At 41.4% G+C, this 27,873-nt stretch overlaps 3 protein-coding genes across 7 annotated transcripts; 2 read left to right on the top strand and 1 right to left on the bottom strand.

Moving 5' to 3' along the window:
• Positions 1-78: 78 nt before the first annotated feature.
• Positions 79-2,192, top strand: rps15 (ribosomal protein S15). Its single transcript, XM_054768314.1, has 4 exons — positions 79-152; positions 511-596; positions 1,055-1,289; positions 2,030-2,192. The coding sequence occupies exons 1-4, from the start codon at positions 150-152 to the stop codon at positions 2,141-2,143; spliced, it is 438 nt and encodes a 145-aa protein (XP_054624289.1). The 5' UTR covers positions 79-149; the 3' UTR covers positions 2,144-2,192.
• A 408-nt stretch (positions 2,193-2,600) lies between these two features.
• Positions 2,601-16,839, top strand: LOC129177326 (dipeptidyl peptidase 9-like). 5 transcript variants are annotated; one of them, XM_054768312.1, is made up of 21 exons: positions 2,601-2,756; positions 4,024-4,105; positions 4,181-4,419; positions 4,625-4,737; positions 7,696-7,869; positions 8,051-8,219; positions 9,550-9,660; positions 9,834-9,962; positions 10,041-10,102; positions 10,192-10,292; positions 10,389-10,566; positions 11,155-11,314; positions 11,440-11,519; positions 11,606-11,758; positions 11,921-12,056; positions 12,573-12,718; positions 12,826-12,972; positions 13,060-13,212; positions 13,538-13,680; positions 13,867-13,978; positions 15,906-16,839. In XM_054768312.1, the coding sequence occupies exons 2-21, from the start codon at positions 4,050-4,052 to the stop codon at positions 15,996-15,998; spliced, it is 2,655 nt and encodes an 884-aa protein (XP_054624287.1). In that variant the 5' UTR covers positions 2,601-2,756; positions 4,024-4,049; the 3' UTR covers positions 15,999-16,839. The 5 variants fall into 5 exon arrangements, with proteins under 5 accessions (XP_054624287.1, XP_054624286.1, XP_054624285.1 ...); XM_054768311.1 differs by having other exon boundaries at positions 8,048-8,219; XM_054768310.1 differs by having other exon boundaries at positions 7,675-7,869.
• A 1,618-nt stretch (positions 16,840-18,457) lies between these two features.
• On the bottom strand, positions 18,458-24,817 carry angptl4 (angiopoietin-like 4). Its single transcript, XM_054769051.1, has 7 exons — positions 24,217-24,817; positions 23,576-23,686; positions 23,389-23,467; positions 21,326-21,439; positions 20,627-20,722; positions 19,567-19,851; positions 18,458-19,479 (listed from the first exon to the last, which is right to left on the bottom strand). The coding sequence occupies exons 1-7, from the start codon at positions 24,718-24,720 to the stop codon at positions 19,295-19,297; spliced, it is 1,374 nt and encodes a 457-aa protein (XP_054625026.1). The 5' UTR covers positions 24,721-24,817; the 3' UTR covers positions 18,458-19,294.
• Between the last annotated feature and the right edge of the window lie 3,056 nt (positions 24,818-27,873).

The following is a 27,873-nucleotide window of genomic DNA, read 5'->3' as shown; positions in this document are numbered from 1 at the left end:
ACAATTCAAACGTCTTTGTCCAACATCGCTACCTACAGGCTGCTTGGGGAGGCTACCACCGAAAAAGCTAGCCGGATGTGACTGAAATAGCGCGATATCAGGACCAACGAGAGTTCAGGCCTTTCTTTTCCCCCGGAACTCCAGGCAAGATGGTAGGTGCAAAGGAACTGCTAATGTCCTGAAAAATAATCTACATGCATCTGAGCTCCTCAATAAAAGTTTGACGCAAATGACTGTATTAATCGATTGTTAGACGCGAGTAACAATACCGCAGTCTTAAATGTCAATGATTTACAGTAGGTAAATGTGTTTTACGGGCTACTTGGGTCCATGGCCGATCGTGCTAAGCTAACGTCAACTGTAGTAGCCACTGCCGGTCCTCGTAATGCAGCGATCCTCAAGTTTTGTTTTGGGGCTGGTTTGTAAACATATCACTTACATTCTGCTGTTTAACCAAAATAGCTATCTGTAGTTGTTTGGCGAATTATTAATTGTGGCCGTGTTTTCCAGGCGGATACAGAGATTAAGAAGAAGCGTACCTTCAGGAAGTTCACCTACAGGGGTGTGGATCTAGACCAGCTTCTGGACATGTCCTAGTAAGTTGCTTATTGTAGACGGAGTATATGTATATGTATATGTATTGTCATTGGTGAGGTCGGCAATCGTGGCCGGACTACTGTCCGGTGCAGTTTCCTCTATGGAAAGTAAGTAGATAACCCCCTTTAATGTCCCTCAAAGGGAATTTTATTGATTTATTTTTTAAAAACATGTATTTACATGTATAGCTGTGCTTATGCATAATATGGGTTTATGTTGTCATGGGTACCCAGAGAAGCAAATTCTTAAATTTGAGTTGTTAGTGTCAGCTTTGCAGTAGAAAAATGTGAATAGGAACTGATACATGTGTAATGGTTGTACTTTTTGTAAATGTAATACGTTGCTATGATTGCAAAAAATATAGCTTGTAAATTGTTAGACATGTCTTCCTACTTAGCTCTGCAATATCATGACTGGCTGCAATAAGACAAACACATTTCTACTCTTCCCTGTGTAGCGAGCAGCTCATGCAGCTGTACTGTGCCCGCCAGAGGAGGAGGCTGAACCGTGGCTTGCGCCGTAAGCAGCAGTCTCTCCTGAAGCGCCTGCGTAAGGCAAAGAAAGAAGCTCCACCCATGGAGAAGCCAGAGGTGGTGAAGACCCATCTGAGGGACATGGTCATCCTGCCTGAGATGGTCGGGTCTATGGTGGGCGTCTACAATGGAAAGACTTTCAACCAGGTTGAAATCAAGGTGAGCCACCGCCAAAAGTCTAATAAGTGTGGAGAACATGATCATTCTCGAATGGTTATTAAGTTCTCTTATTTTCAAATAAATCATATTGAATTAACATTTAAAATATCTGAACATATTTAAACTGACAAATAGGTGAATTTTGTTGTAACTATCAAGCAATAATTTCCATATTGACCTGAATATGAGATGACCACTTTTCCAAAACCCATTTTTGGAAAATACATAGGATGAAAACAAGTGTTTGTTTAATTTTGTTTTAAGTGGGTCTGTGTTGCAGCTGCATCTTTCCAGGTCATTGTGTGTGTGAGTGACAAGTAGAAAAACTCATCACTATTGCACTAACCTGATGTGTAACTCTATACCCCAAATATAGTACAACTAGCTTTTTTTTTGTAGGCAAAAGTAGTCTTACAGGTTAATAGGGTGTAATTTCTTTTTTGTGTGTGTGTACATCCCTATTTTGTTAGTTGTACCTTGTTTTTTTATGTTGCAAATATTGTCATTCACCATGAAGTCACAGCAGGCGCTTCTCTGTGTGTGTGTGTGTGTGTGTGTGTGTGTGTGTGTGTGTGTGTGTGTGTGCAAAAACGTGCATCCTGTCAGTAATGACTTTGTTCTGAAATTTGAGTGCGGTCTAATCAAGAAACACTGACTTCATTCATAGTACTTCAGTTGCCTTGTCTTTTGACATAAGGCATTTGTCATGTTGCTAATGAAGCTCCCTGTCTTCCCCACAGCCCGAGATGTGTGGTCACTACTTGGGAGAGTTCTCCATCACCTACAAGCCAGTAAAGCACGGTCGCCCTGGTATTGGAGCCACGCACTCTTCTCGTTTCATCCCTCTGAAGTAAAATGGCTGTACACTTTGTATAAATAAAAACAAAAATGGGTACTCCACAATCATGTCTACATTACTTTTTTTAAGCATAATTACAAATGGTATTTGCCTCCCTTACTGTCTTGAGTGTTTCAAATATATCTCCATAAATATTGTATACAGTTATAATTACAATGAATAGCTGTATGCACGCACTGTATGTATTGTGTTTTAACAAAGGATAAACTGATGTTGCATTTGTGTATCATAAAGCTTCAATTTATATATTACGTTTAAATAATAGCGATTTAAATAGTTAACGAGCAGAAAAGATGAGTACCGTAATAAATTCTAGCCATACTGTCAGAATTAGCTGAACATTTAGGAGACAGATTATGTAAATAGTAAAGGAAGAGTCACGCTTGCTGACTCTTAACATCCGTGAACCTCTCGGGAGTGGCAGTGCGTTCCCGAAAGTGGACCGGCTGTGTACACACCCAAACAAACGTTCCTGCCTTTTCCGGTCTGAAAGCAAGCTGAATTTTTGTGTGGCCACTCTGGGCAATGGATACAACCTTTCGCGCTCTGAAAATATTAACAAGCTAATAAAGCCTCACATCTGGTTTAAGAAAACAGTGAGCGACTTGGTAAGTATGTCCCTTTATTATGGCTTGTTTTGTATGGACGACAGTTTTAGTGTGCGTTTCTACTGAAAACCCGAAACCGCTAGCATTAGCTTGCGGCTAGCTAGCTTTTCGCTAAATTAACGGTAGCAATCGTTAGCTAGATAGCTTCGGAGCGTAAATGACAGAAGAGAACGCCTGTGTCAAATGAAGCAAAACGGGAATTTATTCACAATCCACTCTACTTAATAACTACATGTGTCACAGCTTTAAGCTTTACCATCCACTGCCAGATTAATCTAATCGTTGTGCCAAAATGTTAACACTTGAATCCCAATTTACCGGTGCTTCCGATGTGTCAGTAAATAAAACCATGGAACAAAGCTCTATTGTCGACTCGCTTCCTCTGAACAGTCATGATATTGCTGCAATTTAGTTGCATCCCACCCTTAAATTAAGCACGTTGACTAAGTGAGTACGACGATCTGTGCCAAGAAAAAAAGGACATTTCCATTTACGAGTAATTTTCATGCACTGTTCCCAATTTTTGCCTCATAGACATAAAAACAACGCGGAATGTTTGGAAGAATACACTGATGTTATTAAAAGTTGGCAAATGAACTACTATTGATAAGAAAATATGTACATTCAATGTACACATGTGTCTCTTTAAGTAGATCCCACTGTTGGACACCAGGTGACAGTGTAAAACTAAAAGTATTCAACGTTAGCTAGTTGGCTGATCGAAGTAATTTTGAGTTTTATATACAGTATAATATTAATGTAAAATTTTACAATATATTATATATATAATATTCCTGCAATATTTACATTTGTATAAATTTACCCATCACAATATGCAGGAGTGACAACAATGTTGCGACTATACAGTTTTCCCTCCTCTATTTGCCTCACACTAATCCCTTACCCAACTCAGATTATAAAGGAAGGAATGTGGGGAATTGCATGAACACTGTACACTTCCTACACTGTACTCAGAGCTGAAGACAAATATTTTTGTCTCCACAAGAGAGAACCAAATTTTAAAACTTTTTTTTTTTTTTTGCAATATTTTCTTCTTTCAAGCCACTGTGCTGACTAACATCTTTGTGAACGGTTTACTTTGTGTCATTCATATTTTTTTTAGTACATGCTCTGTGGAGAGATGTTATGGAAAATAAATGGAGGAAAAGCGGAAACTCTTTTTGGGGCCTAACTAATGTCTTGTTTAAAAGCAGGAAATCGTGGGATTGCTGTCTTGATTTGGGGATTTGCTGCTCACATGTTGCAGGGTTTGAGAGGTGTGTTAACCGGTGAATGCATAGAGTCAAGAAGGTCAAGCTTTGTGAGAATAAAGAGGGTATCTGGAAAAGGTACGGTATCTGAACGTGTGTTATTTAAGTGAAGTCGCTTTTGCTCATCGGGTCGTTCAATTGTCCAATATACAGTTGTGTGACAGTCAGCATGACGGCTGTGGACGGCCTCTCAGACAGCACAGAGGTGGTGGAGATGGAGGACGTTCCCTCACAGTTCTTCGTGGAGAAACACTCCTGGGAAGGACTCCGTGACATCATCCACTGTAGCAGGAAGTATTCGGGCATGATCGCCAACAAGGCTCCCCATGACTTCCAGTTTGTGCAGAAGAAGGATGAAAATGCTCCCCATTCCCACCGGTTATACTACCTCGGTAAGTCTTTCATCACTTCATGATGTTGTGCTCGGTTAAATGATTTGTGCTTTTTATCAATCACTCCATTGTGCGTCTTTCTCCTGACTTGAAGCAATGTTTTCGGCACAAATGTGATTTGTCCCGTGACATGAAAACAACGAGGTCATTAAATTTCTCCTCATCCCTCATCCTTAAGGTGTTGTCTTATCTATACGTTTTTCAGGAATGCCTTACGGAAGCAGAGAGAACTCTTTGCTCTACTCAGAAATCCCCAAGAAGATTCGTAAAGAGTCTCTCTTAGTCTTGTCATGGAAACAAATGCTTGATCACTTCCAGGTAAATTCACCTTTTCCTTGCTTATGTAGCAAACAGTAAATTATATGAGTGTTCATGGGGCTTTATTACACGTCACTACTTCTCTGCTATTTGTGGATGATGTGGTCCTGATGGTTTCATCAGATCGTGACCTTCAGTGTCTGCTGTGGTGATTCACAGCTGTGTGTGAGTCAGCGGAGATGGGAAAACAGGTGCGCCCATAGTAAGTGCGCCCATAAATTAATGAAAAATTACATTTTTTTCCGTGAACACGAGACTCGCTCGAGAACTAGGTACAGCACAGTGCGCCGCGGAAGAATACACTGTGCTCAGTATTGACCACACTTGTCTCAATTGCCTAACTCTCGCAACCATCATTAAGGATAAAGATTGTATTGTATAGTCTGCCTGGGCTTTGTGGGGATGATGAGGAGGTGGTCGATTAACAATCTCTCTAACAGGCTTTTCAACAGACCGAACCACACCAGAACAGCATCTGCAAACTCAACTGTCCTCACTGTTTGCAACCACACACACAGTCACGTTCACAGATGCTTGGAAATCACAAAATTCTTTAACACGACGGTACACACAACTGCCAGGTTGTTGATCATTTGAAAGTGACAGTAATAACTACGTAAGTAATGACCAACTAATCACTAAGTTAAGTGGTCTTATTATTGAGATGGAAAGGTTGCTAGTGCTTTAGCTTTTGTTTTTTATTGCCGTTTCATTTCATTCTTGTATTTTGTGTTTTATGTCCATCATGTATCCAGTGTGAGTCATTTAGGAGTTAATTTAGGTGTAAGATCTCACTTAAACAAGCCAAAAATTATGCATAATAATTTCCTACCCAAAAATGTCTACAATTCTTCTCAACAAGAGAGGAGAAATATGACTTCAGGGAAAAATTAAGCGACTTCAAGAAACAATACAAGCAGTTGATGTTTGCAAAATACAAGGAAGAAGAGTCCTGAACCACTGTGTACAAAATGCAATGTCTAATTACTACTACACTTTAGGGCTGGGCAATATGGACCAAAACACATGCTGATATATTTAGGTTGAATTTCGATATACGATATATATTCTGATATTTTTTCTGAAAAGTGAGTTAAGACAAAATCAAAGCCAAATATGCATGTCAAGTTGTTTTATTAAAATAAATACGTAACATGAGGATGTTTTTTGAAGTTTTAATGGTTCATGCAAGATGCACATAAAAAAAATCTTACTTAAAAATAGACGTAGACATTCTCTTTTTCAAAGAAACATAGAAAAAGTCAAATATAATCCTTTTTATAACAAACCTTTAGCTATGCTCAAATCCTCAGCTAATAACAAGCACAAAAGAACAAAATATGAAGGAGTGCCCAGTTTAAGAGGAAAATTTAAAATGTCTTAAAATGTCATACTTTAACGCTTTTGAAGTCGCCAGACTAAGAAATGTGTGATAAAGTGTGTGTGTTTATCTCTGAAAAAGAGTGTTTGGAAGTGAAGTATAAGCTATAGCATGACTGCACTACAGTACATGGCCGCAGTCGTAGTTCTGTAAACTACTGACTATTCTTAAGCAGTTCTTGAGCAGTTGTCAATATTTATTTTTCCAACACCCAGTTTTCATTTCACTTAGTTTGTGGGTGTTTTTGCAAACCTTTATTTGTAATGTTAGTCACAATTATATTTCGTGAGATTATTTGCTTGAAGAAAATGATGATGTGTGAGTGATGGACAGTTTACCTTACCGATGTCTACTTGTACATTGAAGTCCATTTTTTGTTGAGCTGTTTAAAAAAAAAATGAAAATTTGCATAAAGCAAACATATTATCCAGTCTCATGTTGATAGGTGTATTAAAAACTTTAATGTGATCTCTCATAGGTACATGTATTATAGATAAAAACTCTAATTACAAGTTAACTATGGACAACATGTGCTAAATCGCAATTAAATATTTTATTCAATTGACAGCACTAAGTACAACATTTCTAAAGGTTCACATATTTTTGTATATTGTACACTACCAGTTACACTTTCTGCTAACTTACATACAGTGGTGTGAAAAAGTGTTTGCCCCCTTCCTGATTTTTTGTTTTTGTTTTTTGCATGTTTGTCACACTTAAAGGTTTCAGATCATCAAACAAATTTAAATATTAGTCAGTGACAACACAACTGAACTCAAAATCCAGTTTTTAAATGAAACTTTTTATTATTAAGGGAGAAAAAAAATCCAAACCTACATGGCCCTATGTGAAAAAGTGATTGCTCCCCCTGTTAAAACATAATTTAACTGAGATTAATTGAGATCTGTCAGTCTGGAAAATGTTTCTAAAGCTTTGGGACTCCAGCGAAAGACAGTGAGAGCCATTATCCACAAACAGTGGAACAGTGGTGTACCTTTCCAGGAGTGGCGAGCCAACCAAAATTACCCCAAGAGCGCAGCGACGACTCATCCAAGAGGTCACAAAAGACCCCACAACAACATCCAAAGAACTGCAGGCCTCATTTGCCTCAGTTAAGGTCAGTGTTCATGGCCACACCGTAAGAAAGACACTGGGCAAAAACAGCCTGCATGGCAGAGTTCCAAGACGAAAACCACGGCTTGTCTCAATTTTGCCAGAAAACATGTTGATGATCCCCAAGACCTTTGGGAAAATACTCTGTGGTCTGATGAGACAAAAGTTTAACTTTTTGGAAGGCATGTGTCCCATTACATCTGGTGTAAAAGTAATGGCACATTTCAGAAAAAGAACATCACTTTTTAACACAGGACCATGGGGATTCCCCCCCTAATAATAAAAAGTTTCATTTAATAATAATAATAATAATAATAATAATAATAATATTTAAATTTGTTTGATGATTGAAAACATTTAAGTCTGACAAACATGCTAAAAATAAGAAATCAGGAATGGGCAAATATATAAAATCTTTTTTTTTTTTTTTTTTGCTAATCAAGCATCTGCTGCTGCTCTTGAAGGCAACACCACACCAAGGGGCCTACTCCAGAGAGGAGGAACTACTGAGGGAGCGAAAACGTCTTGGAGCGTTTGGTATCACCTCTTATGACTACCACGCACAGACTGGCCTGTTCCTTTTCCAGGCCAGCAATAGCCTGTTTTATTGTCGGGACGGAGGCAACAATGGCTTCATTGTGAGTACACCGCTGTTTTACATGGTTTTAGGCACAGATTGAAGGATTCGTGGAGCAGATGGCCACATGATTGTCCAGTTGCACTGTGTTGAGTTGTCAATTGAACTTTATGCTTGAATTAATGAGGTTCTTCCTTAATCTGCGTATTCAAATATGTATTTTCTCTGTCTTGGTTTAGCAGTCTGCTCCTGTAAAGCCTGTGGAGATTAAGACCCAGTGCTCAGGGACCCGGATGGACCCAAAGATCTGCCCAGGAAACCCTGACTTCATAGCCTTTATCAACAATAATGACCTGTGGGTAGCCAACATTAAGACTGGAGAGGAAAAGAGGCTCACCTACTGTCACAAAGGTCTGACTCAGTTGTATTAACTTCAAAAAGGTTCATCATCCTGGGCTGGTTTGTGTACAAGTTCCTATTCCCTTTACCTTTTTGTGTGAACGCATATTGATGATGTGAAAAATATAACAATACCCTAATCGCATCTACGGCAAATAAGGATGTCTAATAATATCAGTCGAGCAATATTATCGACCGATATTGACATCAAAATGAGAATCGTTTCATTTTGATATCAGTTTTTCCTGTGATCAGGATATCGGAGCATGACAGATAACGTGCTCCACATAGCAACAAGCTTGCTAACTCAGTTTGTCCGCAGTCTGAAATTATTTCAGTTTTGCTTTTGGATTATAAAAATGCAATTTGCAATGAAAGCACTGGTTATGCAAGAGGGGAGTAAGGCATCTCCCTTCAATACTTCTAATCTAATTTGTTTGCTTCATGATGCGTTCATGTGTGACGTGCTGAATGAGCCCAGTTTATAATTTCACTGATTGCATTAGTCCAGAATTTCATACTTTCCCCGAATTTCATACGGGGGGGGGGGAATTTTTTTTTTCAGTGGCCGCTACAGGCAGGTGGCCGTTCTATACAGGTGGCCGCTAAGACAGGTTTGACTGTATTTGTCTTATTTTGCACAAATAGTGTTTTTGTGAAATGCATCAAGTGGTTTCACAGCAAAAGAAGCATAATGTGTTTATTCCTTCAGCGAAAACGTGACCTGATATTATTTTGAGGGAATATCTGCTGCCTGAACAATATTGGTATATTGGTAAGAAAGCCAATGTCGAGCATTTCCAATGTCAAATGTTTTTACATATATAGAGGGTCCGAAGTTATAATGTTAAACCGAGTGTTATCTGTATCTAATTCAGCTTGATTTGAAATACAGATACAGTACAGGCCAAGAGTTTGGACACACACAACACAACTGATGGTGCCAACCCCATTATTAAGGCAAGAAATTCCACTAAGTAACCCTGACAAGGCACACCTCATTGAGAGAACTCAAGCTCATTGAGAGAACACCAAGGGATTGCAGCGCCGTCAAAAAAGCAAAGGGTGCCTACTTTGAGGAATCTAAAATGTAAGGCATATTTAGAGTTATTTCACACATTTTTGTTAGGTACATAATTTTACATGTGTTCAGTCATACTTTTGAGAATCTACAATGTAAATAGTCGTGAAAATAAAGAAAACGCATTGAATGAGAAGGTGTGTCTGAACTTTTGGCCTGTACTGTACCTATTTTAACATGTTGAGACACTATCTCCAAGTTGTAGCTGTTCACTCATTGATCTCACAGGCTTCTTTGCCTTCTTTTCTAACTTTGGTCCAGGTGTGGATAATGTCAAAGAAGACCCCAAGTCTGCAGGTGTTGCAACATTTGTCATCCAAGAAGAGTTTGACCGTTTTACTGGCTACTGGTGGAATCCCTCAGCCGTAGAAGGTCAGCAGTTAACAGCTCAGATAGCTAATTTCTTAACAATGCTGCATCATGCTCTTCAGCTCATATTGTCTCTGCCATTCTAATAATTGTGTTGTGCCTGACCATCATTTAACATAAGCTTTGTTGCAAATGACTGTATGCACAACTCCAATATGTTATATTTGTTCCCATAGACTCTAGTGGAGGAAAAACAGTGTATTTGCTGTATGAGGAGGTAGATGAGACTGAAGTTGAGATTATTCATGTTCCATCTCCAGCACTGGAAGAGCGCAAAGCAGATGCATACAGATATCCTCGCACAGGTTAGTGCAGTCACACACACGGATGTGGAATATTACATCTTCTACCAAATGTAAACTTGAACTTTTTCTCATTTTTAGGAAGCAAAAATCCACAAGCTATACTAAAACTAGCAGAGATCAAGACAGACCATCAAGGGAGAGTGAGTCCCGTTTCCTTGTCATTTTTTTTTCCTGTTCAATGTCATCTTCACTGCACACTTTTAATGTGTGTATGTGTGTCTATTTTTAGATTACGAGCATGCAAAATAAAGAGCTGGTCGTCCCCTTCACCTCCTTGTTTCCGGGGACGGAATACATAGCTAGGGTAGGATGGACAAGTGACGGCAAATAGTACGTGTTCCACTTCCCTCTGTTGATTCTGTTAAGGATGTAATTGGAACAAATTAGAACAGATGTTTCCAAACATTGTTTGCTCCCCTCTCCCAGTGGCTGGGCAGTGCTGCTGGACCGCAGTCAGAGGAAACTGCAGCTGGTCCTGCTACCTCCAGCTCTCTTCATCCCAGTCACAGATGATCCAGCTCAGAGGCAGACCAGTCTGGAGGGAGTCTCCAGTAACACACAACCATATGTCATCTATGAAGAGACCACAGACGTCTGGATTAATGTAGGTCCTTTCACATTGTGCACTTGCATCTGTCACCATTTGTATCTTTACTAGGGGTCTCATGGGACGAGACGATGCACAAGATTGAGTCCATGAGAACTAGACAAGATGAGATTTTACCATTAAGTTTAAGAAAAGTACAATGAGAACATATGACTGGACAAACTAAGTTTTTTATTTAACCAAATGTGCATTTCTTTGTGTCTGTTCATTCCTGCTTGAAATTATACTTTCCAATCGTCCGCGGATATACGACTATGGTTGTTTTCGCATAGTTGGTCATTTCAATAAAATGATTGTCAGTCGACCAGCTCTTCGTCAATCTCTCAATGTCCGGGCAAAAGCTACAGTATTTTTATACTAACTCAAAAAAATCACAACCCGTGAAATGTGTAACCCGGAAGAGTTTGCGGCTCTGGAATGGGCAGATGACACATTTCCCAGCATGCTTTGGTGTAGTTAAAATGATCACTGCACTTAATGCACAGAAACTGTTAACAACATATCAACATATCTCTCTCATTGCCCTACTTGATTTTAATTGTTGTAAGGGTTCTACAGATAAACTGTGTGTGCTTCTCTCTGCAGGTCCATGATATATTTTATCCATTTATTCAAACGACAGAAGATGAGTTTAGTTTCATATGGATAAATGAGTCCAAGATGGGTTTCAGTCATCTGTATAAAATCACATCTCTGTTACAACCTAGCTGCTACAACTGGGCAGACGAATACCAGCACATAGAAGGTAAGGAGAGGCTACAATTTATTTCAGTGTCTGTGTTCATTCTAATTTATCTCATCAAGGGTTTTGGAGTTTTGACAATGTCAAGGAAGATTTGTTGATTGTTTTTTTTCTTTTTGTTCCACCAGGACAATTTAAATGTGCAGTCAAGGAGGAGTTTGCATTAACCAGTGGAGAATGGGAAGTGCTTGCAAGACATGGTTCAAAGGTTAGACAAACGCCATCCTGGTCTGATGTATACATGCAGATTAATTCTGGGCATACTGTTGACTCCTGCCTTGTTTCCCTTTTTAGATCTGGGTGAATGAGGTTACAAAGTTGGTGTATTTCCAAGGCACCAAAGACACTCCACTGGAGCATCACCTCTATGTAGTCAGCTATGAGTCACCTGGGGATGTGGTCAGATTAACTAAACCTGGCTTCTCTCATAGCTGCTCTGTTAGTCAAGTAAGACAATATTTATGATCATTGTTTATTTTCCACAAAAACACCCACAACAGCCTCTCTGTTGAACATAATGAAGTTTCTAACGGACTGCATCACATATCCCTGTACTGTATTGATTTTAAATTCATCTTCCTTTGCTTTCTGTCCCCTCCCACTCTGCAGAACTTTGACTTTTTTGTCAGCCACTATAGTAATGTGAGTACACCGCCTTGTGTTCACGTCTACAAACTCCCCAACTCAGAAGGTGACCCTCTTCACACAGCGCCAGAGTTCTGGGCCAGCATGATGGAGTCACCAGGTAAATGTCATACTCGCTTGTTATGTCTTTAAAAAGTGTAGTGAGCATTGTAAGCAATTCCATTTGTTGATGTTGGGAGGAATTTTTAGCCCACCTTCAATGCACACAGAATCTGGTTTTCTTGGAAAACAGTCTGGCCAAGTGTGAAGGTTGCCTCCAGTCTGCGACATTCATTTTGGAACAATCAATAAAACCCGAGTCTGTGGGACAAAGTGTTGTTCCGAGCTTGATTAGATCAAGGACAGCTATTTTCAGCCTCATAAGTGTCCTCCACACAATCCTGACCATTTAGAGATCTGTAGCCCTTTACGTCAAAGTTGATTGCAAAACACTGAAACAGAAGGCAGTAAACAGCTTCCATCTCAAGGAGTGCATTTTGGAAAATGTTTGATTTATGGCTGCAAATTCAGGGTTCCACCCAATATATATTCTGTATTATACTCTAATGTAGTTTGTCAGATGGTGCTGAAGACTGGATTGTTGTGGAACAGTTAACCATGTGTTAATGTTTACCAGGTTGCCCAGGGGATTACAACCCACCTGAGATTTTTGACTTTCCTGGCAAGTCTGGCTTCCAGCTTTATGGGATGGTTTACAAGCCTCACAACCTGCAGCCCGGCAGGAAGCATCCAACTGTTCTGTTTGTGTATGGAGGCCCACAGGTTTGTGCACTTAAGCACTTTTTGTGGGGTCATACTGTGTTGGTTTGTTTTCTTTTGTTCCCTTAAGTGGTTTTACTAGTGGTGCTTTGTCCTTGGTGTGTTTTCAGGTGCAGTTGGTGAATAACTCCTTCAAGGGGATGAAGTACCTCCGCTTGAACACTCTGGCCTCTTTGGGTTATGCTGTAGTTGTCATTGATGGGAGAGGGTCCTGTCAGAGGGGCCTTGAATTTGAAGGTGCACTTAAAAACAAAATGGTAGGTAACCTGATAGTCCGTATTTGTATAGAATAATCCATTGAGCATACTTTCAATGTCACTTTATTTACCACACTCTCTCCTCAGGGTCAGGTGGAGATTGAAGACCAGGTGGAGGGCCTCCAATATGTAGCAGAGAAGTTTAACTTTGTTGACTTAAGCCGTGTAGCCATCCACGGCTGGTCCTACGGTGGCTTCCTCTCTCTTATGGGCCTCATCCAGCGACCAAATGTCTTTAAGGTTAGGAGGCCTTAACACATTCTGTCAGTTAACTCTTTCTGCCTTGTCAAAAAGCCTATCACAGCTTGTCTCCATGTGGTGCACCAGCAACAGCTCATTGTTAAGCGTATGTTTTTTCTGTAAACAATATTGCTAAATTGTAGTTACATATTTTGCCCGCATGGTGTCAGTGTTGGACAAGGCTATAACATGACGCTGAGAAGGAGTTGCTGAGTGCTACCATATAACAATCGCAGTATACTAGAAACTTATTGAATGCTACTTCCATATTGTTTCCTATTTTATACTTGAAAACCCGCCTGACCCTATTGTGCTATTGTGTCAGCTGGCCATTGCAGGTGCCCCAGTGACTGTGTGGATGGCGTACGACACAGGCTATACCGAGCGCTACATGGACGTGCCTGAAAACAACCAGCAGGGCTACGAGGAAGGCTCTGTGGCTCTGCACGTGGACAAGCTGCCCAGCGAGTCAGTTGATGCACATCTCGCACAAGTCATCTGTAGCACTTGTGATAAATCTTTGACCCTTTTCAATCATAATGCAGTGGGTGACAACTGCACTGCTATTATTAATCAATCGTTTCAGTATTAATGTGACTATTAATCCCAGTGGCATACAAAGACTGATCGTGGACATGATCCTTGTCATTCCAGGCCCAACCGTTTGCTGATTCTACATGGATTTCTAGATGAAAATGTGCACTTTTTCCACACCAATTTCTTGGTGTCACAGATAATCCGTGCTGGGAAGCCCTATCAACTTCAGGTTACTGTCACACCCCACAAGACACTGACATCACATCACGTTCTCACACAATTATAAGTTTCAATTCATGTCTTAACACGGTAAAATATATTTAAATAGTCAATAAATAAACTGGATCAAATTTATTTCAAAGGTTTTCTTTGAAATATATAAAGTATAAAAATAACGTGTTAGCGACGGTAACTAATTTAGTTCATTAATTATGTTAAATTGTTTTGTGTAATTAACACATGCGCACCAGAGCAAGCACGCCTCTCCGTTATAACGGTAGCGTTCGAAGCACAGTGGAGCGTCTCCACACTTTCACACAGAGTCTGGAGCTCATTTATAACTTCATTCTGACCTGAACACATCAACAGCAGTACAATTCCAACATTGTATGTATCTCCAAGTCACATACGTCTCTAGCTTGTTCATCCTGGGAACAACGCTTCCTCGTTCTCATTACAAGAATGCGAGATGCATTTAGGGACACTCTGAACATCACAAAAATGGCTTAATAATGCGTGTGTGTGTGCGCGTGTGAGTGTGAGAGTGACAGAAAAGAAAAGTATACATTTTTACACTCCGTATGTAAGGCTACCTTTTTCTAGGTGAAAAATAGTGTCTTGTGTTTGGGTCAATACAGTACTGCACTGTATCAAGGTGTAATTATTTCAAATAGTTTGTTCCTTTCAGGTTGTTAAACAAAGTAACACTATTCAAAACTAACTTCTTGTCATTGCCAAGGAATCATTCAGATAAAGCTCTTATATTGGATCTAATGTAGTTGTGTTGTAGTATATACTGTTGTGACCGATTCATGTTTTTGCGTTCTTCGTATTTCCCTCTAAATAATGACCCAGTCAAGTTGATCCATAGTTTGTTTACGCACACTCAAGATGGCCGTGAACTTTGTCAGCAGCCCTGATGATAAGTGCTTTATGACCACATGGCTCAGATAATTACCCATCAGTAGATTACATTTGTATACTTTTACAGTAATATGCGTATACTCTTGTGATTTGGTGTTATCTCAAAGAGCACATTTCAGGAAACTTGTCCTGTGGCTCCAGTGATGGTTTGCATCCAGTATTTGAACACACCCCTCACATTTCATTAACCAGTTTACTATATCTTCTCATGGGGTAAATCTATAGATAGTAGATGTGGCTATATCTTAAGAGTAGTCAGCGTACAGCTGGTATAGCTGTACCGTATAGACTAACTGTTCTGTGAAAATAAGTCAACACACAGCCGTTATTGTCTAAATAGTTTAGTGTGAGCACCATTGTTATGTAGCACTGCCTTAATCCTCTTGGGCACAGGATTGACCAAAGCTGCACAGGTTGCGACTGGAATCATCTTCCACTCCTCCATGATGACATCACTGGTGGAGCTCCAGGATTTTTGTTAGTTCTTCTATCTGTTTCTTGAGGATGCTCAATGAAGTTCATATATGGAGACATACTTAGCCAAACGTACGACAGCCTCACATGAAGCACACCTTGCACGCACGAGTCGCACGCCGCACTCACAATGTAAACGCTACCTACGGAAGGCGAGCAGCAAGCATGTGGCTGTCATGAATCACTTGCTCCATAAGTATGACACACTTGCAAACCCTCTGATACCCTACATCCTCCATGTGCTGGCCACTGCCAACAAATTTCCCAAAAATTGCGGGGCCCGTGCTTGTGGTAACACGTATGTCGGAATGTAAGTCCCGCTTAAATTGTATGCTGCTGTGCAAGTGCAACACTGACTACTCAAATCTAAGTAAATGACTAAGCACATCCTAGTTTGATTTCTGTAATATTCTCCAATGAGAATGTGTCTCTAATAAGTGGTGACTGAAATGTGAGGGTTGCACTCACCATTGTGATACTGATGTGTACTGTAAGTGGTTTTGTGTACCGTAATGGGTTGCGCTGTTTCAACGTTCCAGGTGTACCCCAACGAGCGACACAGTATTCGCTGCCCCGAGTCTGGAGAACACTATGAGATAATGCTGCTGCACTTTCTACAACAATACCTCTGAAATGATCCTGCATCGTCCCTCCAGCTCAGCGCCCACCTCAACTGCCCCCACCTTCCCAACAGGGTCAACTTCTCGTGATCAGACACCAACGCTTCTGTTTGTTCACGCTCTTCTTTGTGTGCCGTCTGGAGTGTTGTTCACCAACACGGAGATTTCTTACAAAGACATACGGAATAATGCGTGCAGACTGTTACATCCGCTCTCATCTTCCTCATTTTTCTCTCCGCTGTTCCCCATGTTCCAACCCTCCCGCCGCATCCTTTAAAATCGCTCGTTTTACCCACTCGTGTCAGTAGTAGGAACGAGGTTACAGTTCATGGATATGGAAATGGAAACCTACACTCACGTTTGCACACATTCTACATAATATATGTGTTATAAACCGTTTATTGCAGACATGAACAGAAACGCGTGCAAATCTCCATACATGATATGTGAGTCTGAATCTTTCAGTGTATGAAATGATGAAGAAATGGAAGAAAGGCTCTTTGTGTGTCCACCTGTTTTAAGTGTGTTTAAAATAAAATATTTTTATGGATTTTTATTATAATTTTTAATGAATGCTGACAGAGGCCACTCATTGCTGTTTTGGCCCAGTTCTGTCCCCTTACATTACATTGCTCAAGATATCAGCTTGCCTTCTAAACACATAATTTATATTTGCCAAAGTACCTCTTGACTATTATCATGCCGGTATTTACTTTTTTTTTTTTTTTTTTTTACTGCAATACAGCCGACAGAAGGTTGATCACTGGAGGCTTAAACAGCTTTGTACCACCAGAACACAATTTGTACATGATGATGAATAAATGGATGAATCAATCACAAGTTTTCTTCTGCTGTAGTCTTCCTCTCTAAGCTGTCACGCTTTTGGAGTTTTTGAATATAGTGACAATGCATCTTGACTAAACACCAATAACGCCGTTTGCAGCACATTTGTTGAGAAAATGGCTTTTCAGTACATGTTTGTCTGCGAGCCTCTTTTGTGTAGATGGCAGTTTCCATGGCAACCTTTTGACAATAGGGGTGCTAATAAAAAGATACGTGATTGCTGGGAATTGCCGCGCCTGTTTGTGTAACCTGAATGCTGCTCAGCCTCAGGCAGGTTGTGGATTCTATTGACATGTCAGAGGAAGTCACCACATGAGAATAGAAGGAAACTTTATAGGAAGCTGGTACACGCTGAATGATCACGTTGATCATGTTGGCATTAATATAATATATGGATTAACAAGGGAATGGAACAGCTCAGACGTCTTGAACTTGCTTCTCATTGCTGTAAAGGGACTCAAAGAGTGAACGCGTGCTATGTTTTTCCAGTCTCAGTGCATGCTCTCCACTTTGCTTGGCAGAGCCAGTTGAATGTGCCACGTGACATCCTGGACGTGAACCTGCGTTTGCCAAAAACCCTGCAAGGTTGCTCGAGAGCAGGCTTTCCTCAAGAGGTTGATCCTGCTCACTAGTGGATGACGCACGTTAACAGCAAACAAATTATATTGGAAATAAATAAATACGGACCAGTGACATCTTAACTTTATAAATGTAGCCTACATATGTTGCTTGCTTAACAAGATGAAACACCTGGTCTTGACATTTTGATCAGGAGAATACACTCAACAAAATATAAACACAACACTTTTGCTTTTGCTCCCGTCTTTCATGAGATTGACTCAGATCACAAACACAACAGGCCTATTTCTTTGAAATATTGTTGACAAGTCTGTCTAAATCTGTTTTAGTGAGCTCTTCACCTTTGCAGAGATAATCCATCCACCTCACTGGTGTGGCATGTCGAGATGATAATTAGACAGCATGATTATTGCCTTAGGATGGCCACAATAAAAGGCCCCTCTGAAAATTTTGCAGTTTTAATCACACAGCGCAATGCTATATATTTCACAAGTGTTCAGTACAGTGTATGTACTCACTGTGTACATATATATACAGAATATGTATCTATTTATGCATAATATACACTACCAGACAAAAGTTTGGAGACACTTTATCATGTTGTTGTATGAGCAAGTGTCTCCAAACTTTTTATTGGTAGTGTATGTATGAGTGCTGTCATTTTATATCATGAAGCGTTCCATTATATTTTTTTTTACTTCATTTTTTTACTTTGGAAAATGTTCCCAAAAACCTAATCAATATATTTATTTAAACAAGTACGCATACTAAATAAAAAATCTAATATACTGTAACACACGTCATATTTTTTCATTATTATCAGTCTTTCTGATTGGTTGGGAAAAGCCACATGGTTCTGCCGCCTTATTTTGTGGTTTAAGTTAATCTCGCCCAAAATCAGCCGGGATAGGCTTCGGCGTACCCCCTGCGGTCCTAGTGAGGATAAGCGACATAGACAATGGATGGATGGATATTTGAAGTTACTGTAATACCAAATACGGTGCCTTGCCCTGCTGTGGGATAGTTTTGAAACAACACAAACTGAAAACTGAATTGAATCCATTTTATTGGCTCCTTATGGCCATTTGTCTCTTAAAAGAAAACACATTTACATCCAACCAAACACAACACGTACAATATAAATTACAAACAACCCGGAAACACATGATAATATTTCACTTTCTGGTTGTTGTTGTTGTTTTGTTTTTTTGTTTTTTCTACAGTATTTAAATAAGAAAAGTGAACAACAACATGACACAGATCATGACACATAAGACTATGCGCACATTGGAAAAAAGTCAATATGACTTAAAGTGTTGCTCCACGTAAAAAAATAGCGAAGGCTACGATTGAAATATCTGGAATGGTTTTCGAAAAGACGTGAGATTATAGGGAGCCGACATCCGTCTTAACAGCGTAAGCGTCGTCAAACAGTGCACAGTGACTTTACAAAAGAACGTTTGCATCTCATCGTGCTCGTACAGAGCGACCCATGACGCTTGGTCCACACTACTGGCCGGAAAAAAACAAAACACGTAATCTGCCTGCATTTCCATGTCTCATGTCATGACGCTTACAAAACGAGGGTGCGATCGGGATTTGCTCTGACATCTCCAGCCTCCTGATGCAACTGCTGATGAGTCTCAACTTGTTGGCAAATTCTCTGAGGCTCTTGGCATCGCAGGAGACATGCCGGAGCTTGCTCTGTGAGGAAGGAGGAAGTGACATCTTAAGCTTTTCCGCTCCTCTCTGTGGCAGGGAAGGAGAGTGCTCGTCCCGCTTCTATTCTGAGGGCCTTGGCGGAGGTACAACCTCGTTCACCGAAAGAATAAAGCGACATCTTTCTCCCACTCTTTGTCTCGGCTTAGTCTACTGTGTGTCCCGATTTAAGACTTTCTCTCGATCACAGCTGGGGCGATCATCATCATGCTGAACTTGAGAGGGTAGTAGCGACCCCTCCAGGTCTTCCAGAAGATTCCCTGTTTTCTCTGATGCCTCTGTTTGGGTGGTGGGCTCTGGAAGAATCTCCCGTTAAGATTGGACTGACCGCAGTTACTGAACCACCAGCCACCTACGGGTGCAAAGGAGGGAAGCAGGTTAGGTGAGGATTGAGTGGAGCTCCTCCAGAGGAACAACCTCCACTGACTGAAGCGCTCACCGGACAGCTGTTTGGCGCAGTTGGTGTCTGTTTTTCTATCGTTGTCTTGGTCTTGGGTGGAGAAAGGCAGGCCGGAAGTGGCGTCCGAGCCCAAGGAGCTTTCCAAAGGACTGAAGGTGTCGGTCTCCTGAATGTGGAGAGAGTACTTGGTCTCCTCTCCGCCCAGTCGGAAGGGGAGGCGGATTGACGCCAAATCATTCCCCCAGTCTGACAGCTTAATTTTCAGGATGTAGGCGCCCTCTTTGGCTATGGAATGGATCTTTTCCAGCCCCAACCAGAACTCTCCTAGGTGAGACAAGGAGAGGTGAAGCAGTCAGTCTATCAGTGCAGGATCAATTTACCTTCAAAAATGTGGCTCGTACTCTCAGGTAATTGGCTTGTTCCATACAAGATGAGTTCATTTTGTGAATTTTTTTATTAATTTTGAATTTATGATTGGCAGGGAGAAAATTGTGGTACTCTACTTACCAAATATGGTTCCCTGCCTGATATATAGACACTTATGTGTCCCACTTATGGGACACCCAACTCACGAGACGAGAGGATGCACGAGCCAAGACGAGGCGAGATTTTAAAGTACAATGAAAAAATATGATTGGACAAACCACGTTTTTTATTTAACCAATTTTGGCTTTGCAGTCATCTTTTCCCCCCTCCTAATTTCTACTACATCACCTTGCATTGCTCCCTTGCTGCACTGCTGTGTGTCTATGCTAGCGGCCCCGCCTCCTCCCACAGAGACAAAACAATTGTATGACTGACTAGAGGTCTCACTCCATTGCGCTACGGAACGCTGTTGTTCTATGAAACGTCTAGGTGCTGAGCCAGTGCACAGAGTGAACGCTCTTCCTGCCCCTTTTGGAGGCGAGAGGTGAGGAAACGTGGCAAAAAGTGGAGGCCGGCAAAATTAGCCAGTCAATTTTCATTTACCGTGTGATTAATTCATGAATTTATTTTTGGAATGCATTTTTCTTTCTGAGCAAGACATTTTAATCTCACAAGCTCTTGTGACGTCCCGAGTTAATAATAAAGAAAAGGACTTGTTTGAGTAAATATTTACCATTCAGAGTGCCAAAGCCTTGCTTGTAGGCGTGCCATGGTTGGTCAAAATCCACGGAGCCATCCTGGCGCTTTTGGATCACAGTCCATCCGCCATCTAGACAGAAAAAAACAGCATGTTAAATGAAACTGGGGACATTTTGTTTAAAGTATCGGCTCTCAGACTGCGGGATAAACACTGCTGGTATATACAAATGATATCGTAAATGATGAATATGGAAAATGTATGAAATAATGCAACTTTTCTTAGCCATGATTAGCTGAAATGCAATTCAAATTAAATACATGTTTGGATAAAACGTTAATATTTCTCTCACTTTATACGCCACAAACCAACGACCTGTGATTTGAAGGCAAACCGCGATGGCAAGCGGAAGTAGCAAAAACGGAATATTGCTGACTGATGGTACTTGGTGTGACATCGTGAAAAATCAAAGGATGTCGGGGGCCACTTAGATATTTTTAAAAAATTTTTACATTTTGTAGAAAGGTTCAAAAATGTCAAAGACAAAGCTTTGTGCTGTTGTTAGTTATTAGCATTAACATTTCAGTCTTTCTCCTTACTTTCTGCCTTTTTACTCTATTTGTACCATTTTTTCAGGGATTTTTTTTGGTTTCATTTTATTTCTAAAATGTGCCGCTGGCCCCAAAGACCTCTGGTCTAAGCCGCAGTAAGAATAGGTGATGAAAGTGCACTCACCGGCTGTCATCTCACAGAAGACTTTAAAAGGCTCGCTGTTGTCTGGCTGGATGGTGTACACCTCGCTGGTGGTCTCACCTCGCAGGAAGAGCTCATGGCAGTCCGATGCCATCCCTGGTGGAAGAAGCACGAGACCAAAATTGTGACAAAGCCTTCTTCTAAAAGTTGTGATTGTACTGCGAGTTGATGCGGCCGTAAGTGGGTCACTCGCAAACTTGAGAAATCAGTGTTTGCAAATATCGCTTATTGTTGTTCCAAGTGCTGATATCAGGAGGAGTGTTGCTAGAACATAATGTCTGATACGCTCTTTGTCCCAGCAATGGCAGCCAATGCAGAGATTGTGTGAGAAAATTTCCCCTATCAAATCACTTACTGCTTTACGTTCCCTGCCCCCCATTCCTCCTCCTTCTCCTTCCTACCACCCAACTCCCTCAGGCTTGCCATGCCTTCCACACATGCACAGCAGCATGTCGCTGATGTAGGCGTGCATGGCTGCTGCATGGCCAGTGCATGGTCGTTGCATGCAGTGGGAGTGTTTGGAGGGGAGGTGTGCAATGGGGAGTGTTGTTGTTGTTGTGTGGGGGTGATATTGGTGCAACTGGAGCCAACTGGAGCTGCCATGTTCCTAAATGAGGAAGTCTACCAACACCACTCACTTAGAAACCAGCTGTTCAATCATCCGTTATCCTTAAATTATCCTTTTTTTCATTATATTTTAGACTGTATATGATTTGAAATTTAAATGTAAATACAAAAAAATGAAATTAATACAAAACTACAAATATATACTGTATATATACAGTATATATATATATTTTTTATTTAAAAAAAACTATTTTTTTTAATAAAAAATTGTTTTTGGTCATTTTACAATTTTTATTCTACTTTTTTTTAAATATCCTGATTGATTGTTTGATGGTTTTTACAACTACTGCCATTCACACTAAACAAGCAATTATGACACAATTATTGTATAATAAATGAAAACATTTCAAATTGCAAATTTTTTCTTTATTATTATTTACTAAAAATTAAGACAGCTTTTTACGGCACTTTGCCACTTTTTTATGTAATTTCCAGCATTTGATGAAATAAAAAAGGCTTGTTTTTAAGGCCATTAATACTACTACTACTACTACTACTACTACTACTACTACTAATAATAATAATAATAATAAATAATTTCATAGTCTTGGCCCTCCTGTAGTTTATTGTCCCAGTTGACGCCCTATTTGCATAATGACCTTTAACCCAGAAGCATGAACCCTTGGCCAGTCGTGACCCTGTTGGCCTCAGGTCCGGGGTTCTCCTGAACTTTAGCACACTTGTGAGTCATTTAAAAATGGGGAGAGCTGGGAGGAGGTGGTGTTGCTTTCAGGGGGTGGGGGTGAGGAGGAGAGAGAGGAGGAGAGACGTCTGACTCCCTGACAGAACTGGGCCAAAGGTGACTCATTCTCGAGGGATGTACAGATGAACGGGAAGTGGGACTTCTCGGTTAAAATGGAGGATGTGTGTACAAAGTTCACCGTCACATTTGCAGGCTGCATGGAGAACAAAGTGTAATCTAGGAACACAATAAGAAATAACGAGTGGGAGTGTAATCGGCTCTCCGGGTGTGACCCGACTGAACACCAGTGAGACCAAAGACCTTTTCCCTACTTGACACTTTGCCAGGTAATCCTGCTTCTATTTCTTTGTTTGTGCTGATGTCAGCGCTTTTTGGAGACGCCTCAGCTATATTTCACCCACTTATCGACTACATCGTCACTTTCTTATATTCAGACAAGTTTTTAGGTGGCGTATTCACTCAAAAACGCGTAAACTCGAACGTACTTGCTTAAAGCTCCATTGTTTTTGTTCTCGAGTGCGTCATCTGCTGAGTGGCTGGAGTCAAGCTGAGCAGTGAAGCGTGTGCCCCAAAATTGATTAGATTCCTTGATTGTAATTGCGAGTGATTTAAGCTTCTTTTCGAGCTTCACTAAACAGATGGCCAGCCACATTTGGCGTCAGATTGTGTGCACTTGACTTAAGGCGGATTTCGGACGCTCTTTGGCTTTACTTACCGACTGGCGAGTCGCGTTGCTCGGACACGCCACTTGAAGGGGTGTTCTGTGGGAACGACCTCTGCCTTGACTGCTGGATCTGAGCACAAAAAGAAAATGAGCGATGAATGAATGAGCGAGTGATGCTTCGCGGGGAAATAAGCCCATTGAACGGCAACGCAACGGATGCTTGATGACGGTGGCTGACCTGACTCTGCAGCGTTCTAATGCGCACGTTCTGCTTGTCGAGTTTCTCCTGTTGAAGCCTGATGCGTCCCATCAGATCATCAATGCGTCTGTTTTGAGCCTCCAGCATCATCTAATAGAAAACATACACATGGATTTAAAATAATGGCTTTTTTTTAATGAACGCGTTTCCTCCAATTAAAGCCTAATTAACAGATTTACATGAACCCCCAAAGACAATTTGCAGGCCTCACTGTCAAACATTTGCTCTCTCCCAGCGGCCCACAAGTGGTTATGTAACGCCACTGAGAGCATTTTCCACAAAAGCCTCGGGGTCTCTCTCTCATACACACGCACACACACCCACACGCTGCTCGTGAAGTTACACCACACAGTATGACAAAAAATCCCATTCATTTCTAACGGTTGTAAAAGTTAGTTCCACTTTGCAGCTGAGGCGTGCAGGGACGCCTTTGTGCGCTGCCTTGTGTTTCCACGCACGTACCACACGTTCTCCCAAAGTGACAACCCTCTTAGCCCCCAACCCCCCATAGCACCACCTACTGCTTGTCCTCTGTGTAATTGCATTTGAACACACTGGAAAAACACCACAGGTTGCGCATACGTGAGCGCACCGTCCCTTAAAGAAGAGTTCAGCCTTACCTGGATGTTGTGTGTGTCACTGTGGTTCTTCACAGCATCTCCCTGCATCATGTTGTCCGCTTTCTCCTCCAACCGGCTCACCCTCTCACTCACGGCCCTCCTCTCCTGCTGCATCTCCTCCATCTTCTCCCGCAGCTCGGCCGTGACGTTGAGCAGCTGCCCCTCTCTGTCCTCCACCCCGCCGGCTCGAGCCTTCAGGGCCTCCCCTTCTGCCTGCAGCCTCAGGCTCTCCTTGCCCAGCTCGCTGACGGTGCGATTGTACACCTTCAGCTTGGTGTAGATGTCCCTCATCTGGACCTTGGTTTTGTCCACGTGCTCCTTCAGCCCCTGGCCCAGCTGCAGGAGGCCGTGGGCGATGACATTGACATCATCCCAGGCTGCGAACTGTACACGCTTCTCCTTGGAGGCGCCGCTGGATGCCGAGCCCCCTTTCCTCTCGAATGGGAAGCCCGTGGCCATGAGCAGCACCAGGCACAGAGTCAGACTTGCCAGGGTGGTCTTCATTGTAGATGCTGAAATCTTGGGTCTTGTTTGCAATTTTTTGGGGGGGGTTACTTGTGTGAAAGAGCTGTAGCTCCTGGCTGGACAGTCAAAGCACAGCAGTTATATACTTCCACAGCCCTCAAGTCTAAGCTGGAAGCTGCTGCCATTGGTTCCCTCAGAAGAAGGGGGGGTGCGCCCTCGCTCAGATTTCTCTCCCTCCTCCACCTCTCTGTTAACCATTCATGTCAGGGGCAGGGGGGGCTCATGATATAACAAAACCACTGTCTCCTTTGGAAGACAATCACTGCAAATGTGTGATTTTTCCTCTAAGACGGGGCTGGGCACGTTTTTTTACAGCGAGGGACACATACACACAAATAGGAGGATGAGGGGCCCCTTTGATACATTTTTCACCTGTGGGTCATTATAGTGGATCCCCGCACATTTGCGATTTGTAATTTACAACCCCACAAATTTGCAGATTTTTGGTCAAACAATTCCATTTTTATTTGAATTTTTGGGGGAAAATTGATCGTTTTTTCCGCAGAAAACACGTCTCAGTCACACAAAGTTGGTGATAGTTTAAAAATAACGTACGTGTACCGGCGCACGTGTCTTTATGCCTCACGAGTCATGTGTGTCAAAAATAGACATTTTTATGGCCATCTCGGTTATTTGTTTTTTCGCCATTCACTGGAAAACTCCGAACCCGTGTGACTGAAATCATTCCAAGGGCCAATCAAACACAAGTTGCAGGCCAAAAATGATTCATTATTAGGATCAAAATTTCAGCTTTTTTCGTTACATTGAGACTTTTTGCGATATTTTTCCCATTTTTACTTTTGTTTTTTTTTTTTACTGTTTCATTTTATTTCTGCATCGTGCCGCGGGCCAATGATAAATGAGTCACGGCCCGCAAATGCCCCCCGGGCCACACTTTGGACACCCCTGGTCTAACCGATCACGTGTGTCCCTGCGTCACGCACTCACATCCTCGCTTCCTTCTTTACGCCGACATGTCGACTTGTGACGGCGATCTCTCATCGGCATCGACCACATCCTGACCTGACGAGCAAATGAGCACTGAGCACCAAATACTAGTAAATATGCCAGACCCCACCTCCCCCCTAGAGAATGGCCACCAGGAGCACCACTAAAACTATGATGATAACCATGGAACCAGGAGAGGACTTTTTGGCACCACACTTGAAACAGCGTTGCTGCTGTGTTGTGCAATATTCCTACTATTCCTAATAAACGCCGATGATACACGATGACTCGTAACAGGCTTTTCCTCGCCCTAAGTAAAGTTTCCTGGATGTTTTGCGTAATCCCACTCACGGATAAATTAGCTCACAACATGAAACATAAATTAGCTTGTTACAACATTGGTTCTGTTGTGCTCAAAGCGGGTTACATTTTTCTTTCGGCTTTCTCATGCACTCTGAGTCATTATAAATGAGGTTTTTGTTCAATCAAATTAAAATCAAATGACATTAATTACGGAGCCATGCATTGACCCCGCATTCCCCGCCCCACACGCCCCTCCACCCACAAAATGTGCAATGTCTAGTGGGGCTGAAAGTACTGTGCAATATCTATACACTGTGTAACCTATCACTTTGTTATTTTATCCTCTTAGACTACTACGTATTTTATTCTATGATGTATTCTATATTTTAAATAGATTTTTCTATTTTGTAATATATTTACAAACATGTCTGCACAGAGCAAGAGGTGCTTTAAACATCATTGTGCGCGTGTATAGTGATGATAAATTAACCAAATACCGAAATAATTAGCGCATTTACATAAGTTTGACTTTATTTTAGTTGTACTATCCAGCGGTTAATCCCACTTTACACGCGTATAACAGATGTTAAAATGTTACTTGTAACATTTTCTGGAGCGTTAATGGAGGTGATGATGGTCACAGTTTGAGGCTGGAACAGATTAATTCGCTTGCTATTATTTCCTGTGAGAGAAATTCTGTTGAAATTGTTGAAAGAGTCACGGAATGGATTTCCCTTTTGGTGGTACGTGGTCTTCATCCACACTGAAGCGGTGGATATCAGCGTTTTTTTTGTCTTTGCATACTGTACACCTTTTCCTAAAATATGTTGCCTCTTGTTCAAAGGTAATGTTAGTATTAATGATTGAAATGATGTTTTTTTTCAGCATGAATTGATGGAAACTTGAAGAAAATTGACATTCTGGTTTTTGATCTCAACATAATGAATGAAAATATACTAAATTCAAGTCCCAATTAAGCACGTGCTGTGTAAATCAGCGCAGACTGTATGTATGATGGTGCCAGCCGCTGTAATGAACTCGCAGATGACACCTCTGAGCATATAAGGAACATGCACATGCTTCATGATGGGTCTACTGAGAGCACTGTGAGAATTAGGGGAAAGTTCACAGCACAGAAAAGGGACACATTACAAGCCCCCCCCCCCCTTTTACAACCTCTGCTGGGAGCTGTACGTGATGCTGGACCACACCACAAAGACAGAGCGCCTTTAACCCTCTCCTGTGTGCAACCCAGACTAAGTAGGTGAAAGGTAACTGCGGAGTGCTGACGGTGCTGCGGGGCAAACGTCGCTGCAGAAGAATCACAGGGCCCTCGCTTATGTGTCTGGAATGTAACAAACATGCTCTATGCTCACAAAAGGCTTGGCACCGTGTGTGTTTTTTTCCACCGGGGCAGCCAAAGACTGCAGAGTTCTTGGCAAACAGAAATGATCCTCTTTTACAGGAAACATTTGCTCCTAATAAACCCAATTTTAAAAAAAGCTCTTTTGTTGAAAGGCTGGGAAAAATTCAGATTGGCTGGGCTTGGACTAAAAACACATTTTCCTGTTGCTGATTACTTGAAAGAAGAATGACACAAATGTCCAGCAATAATGTATGACGTTGTATGGACGGATGAATGAATTATTTCACACGTACCTAGTTGAACCGTCCTGTGTACAAACGATGGTCATGGTCAAGTGTCTGGTCATACCATTATCACATTATCAGGTAGCTTACATACATACATACTTACATACACACTTTATTACTCCATAATTGGCAATGCTCCTTTTAATAAAACAAAAAGCAGGCTAACAGTGTAGCATTGGTTTACAAATATACTTACAGTATACTTGTGCAAGGTTACATATTCACAAG

The sequence above is a fragment of the Dunckerocampus dactyliophorus genome, chromosome 2 (genome assembly GCF_027744805.1).
Source record: "Dunckerocampus dactyliophorus isolate RoL2022-P2 chromosome 2, RoL_Ddac_1.1, whole genome shotgun sequence".
In the NCBI taxonomy this organism is placed as follows: domain Eukaryota; kingdom Metazoa; phylum Chordata; class Actinopteri; order Syngnathiformes; family Syngnathidae; genus Dunckerocampus; species Dunckerocampus dactyliophorus.
The sequence above is the reverse complement of the archived record's forward strand: the minus strand, read 5'-3'. Positions and strand labels throughout refer to the sequence as shown.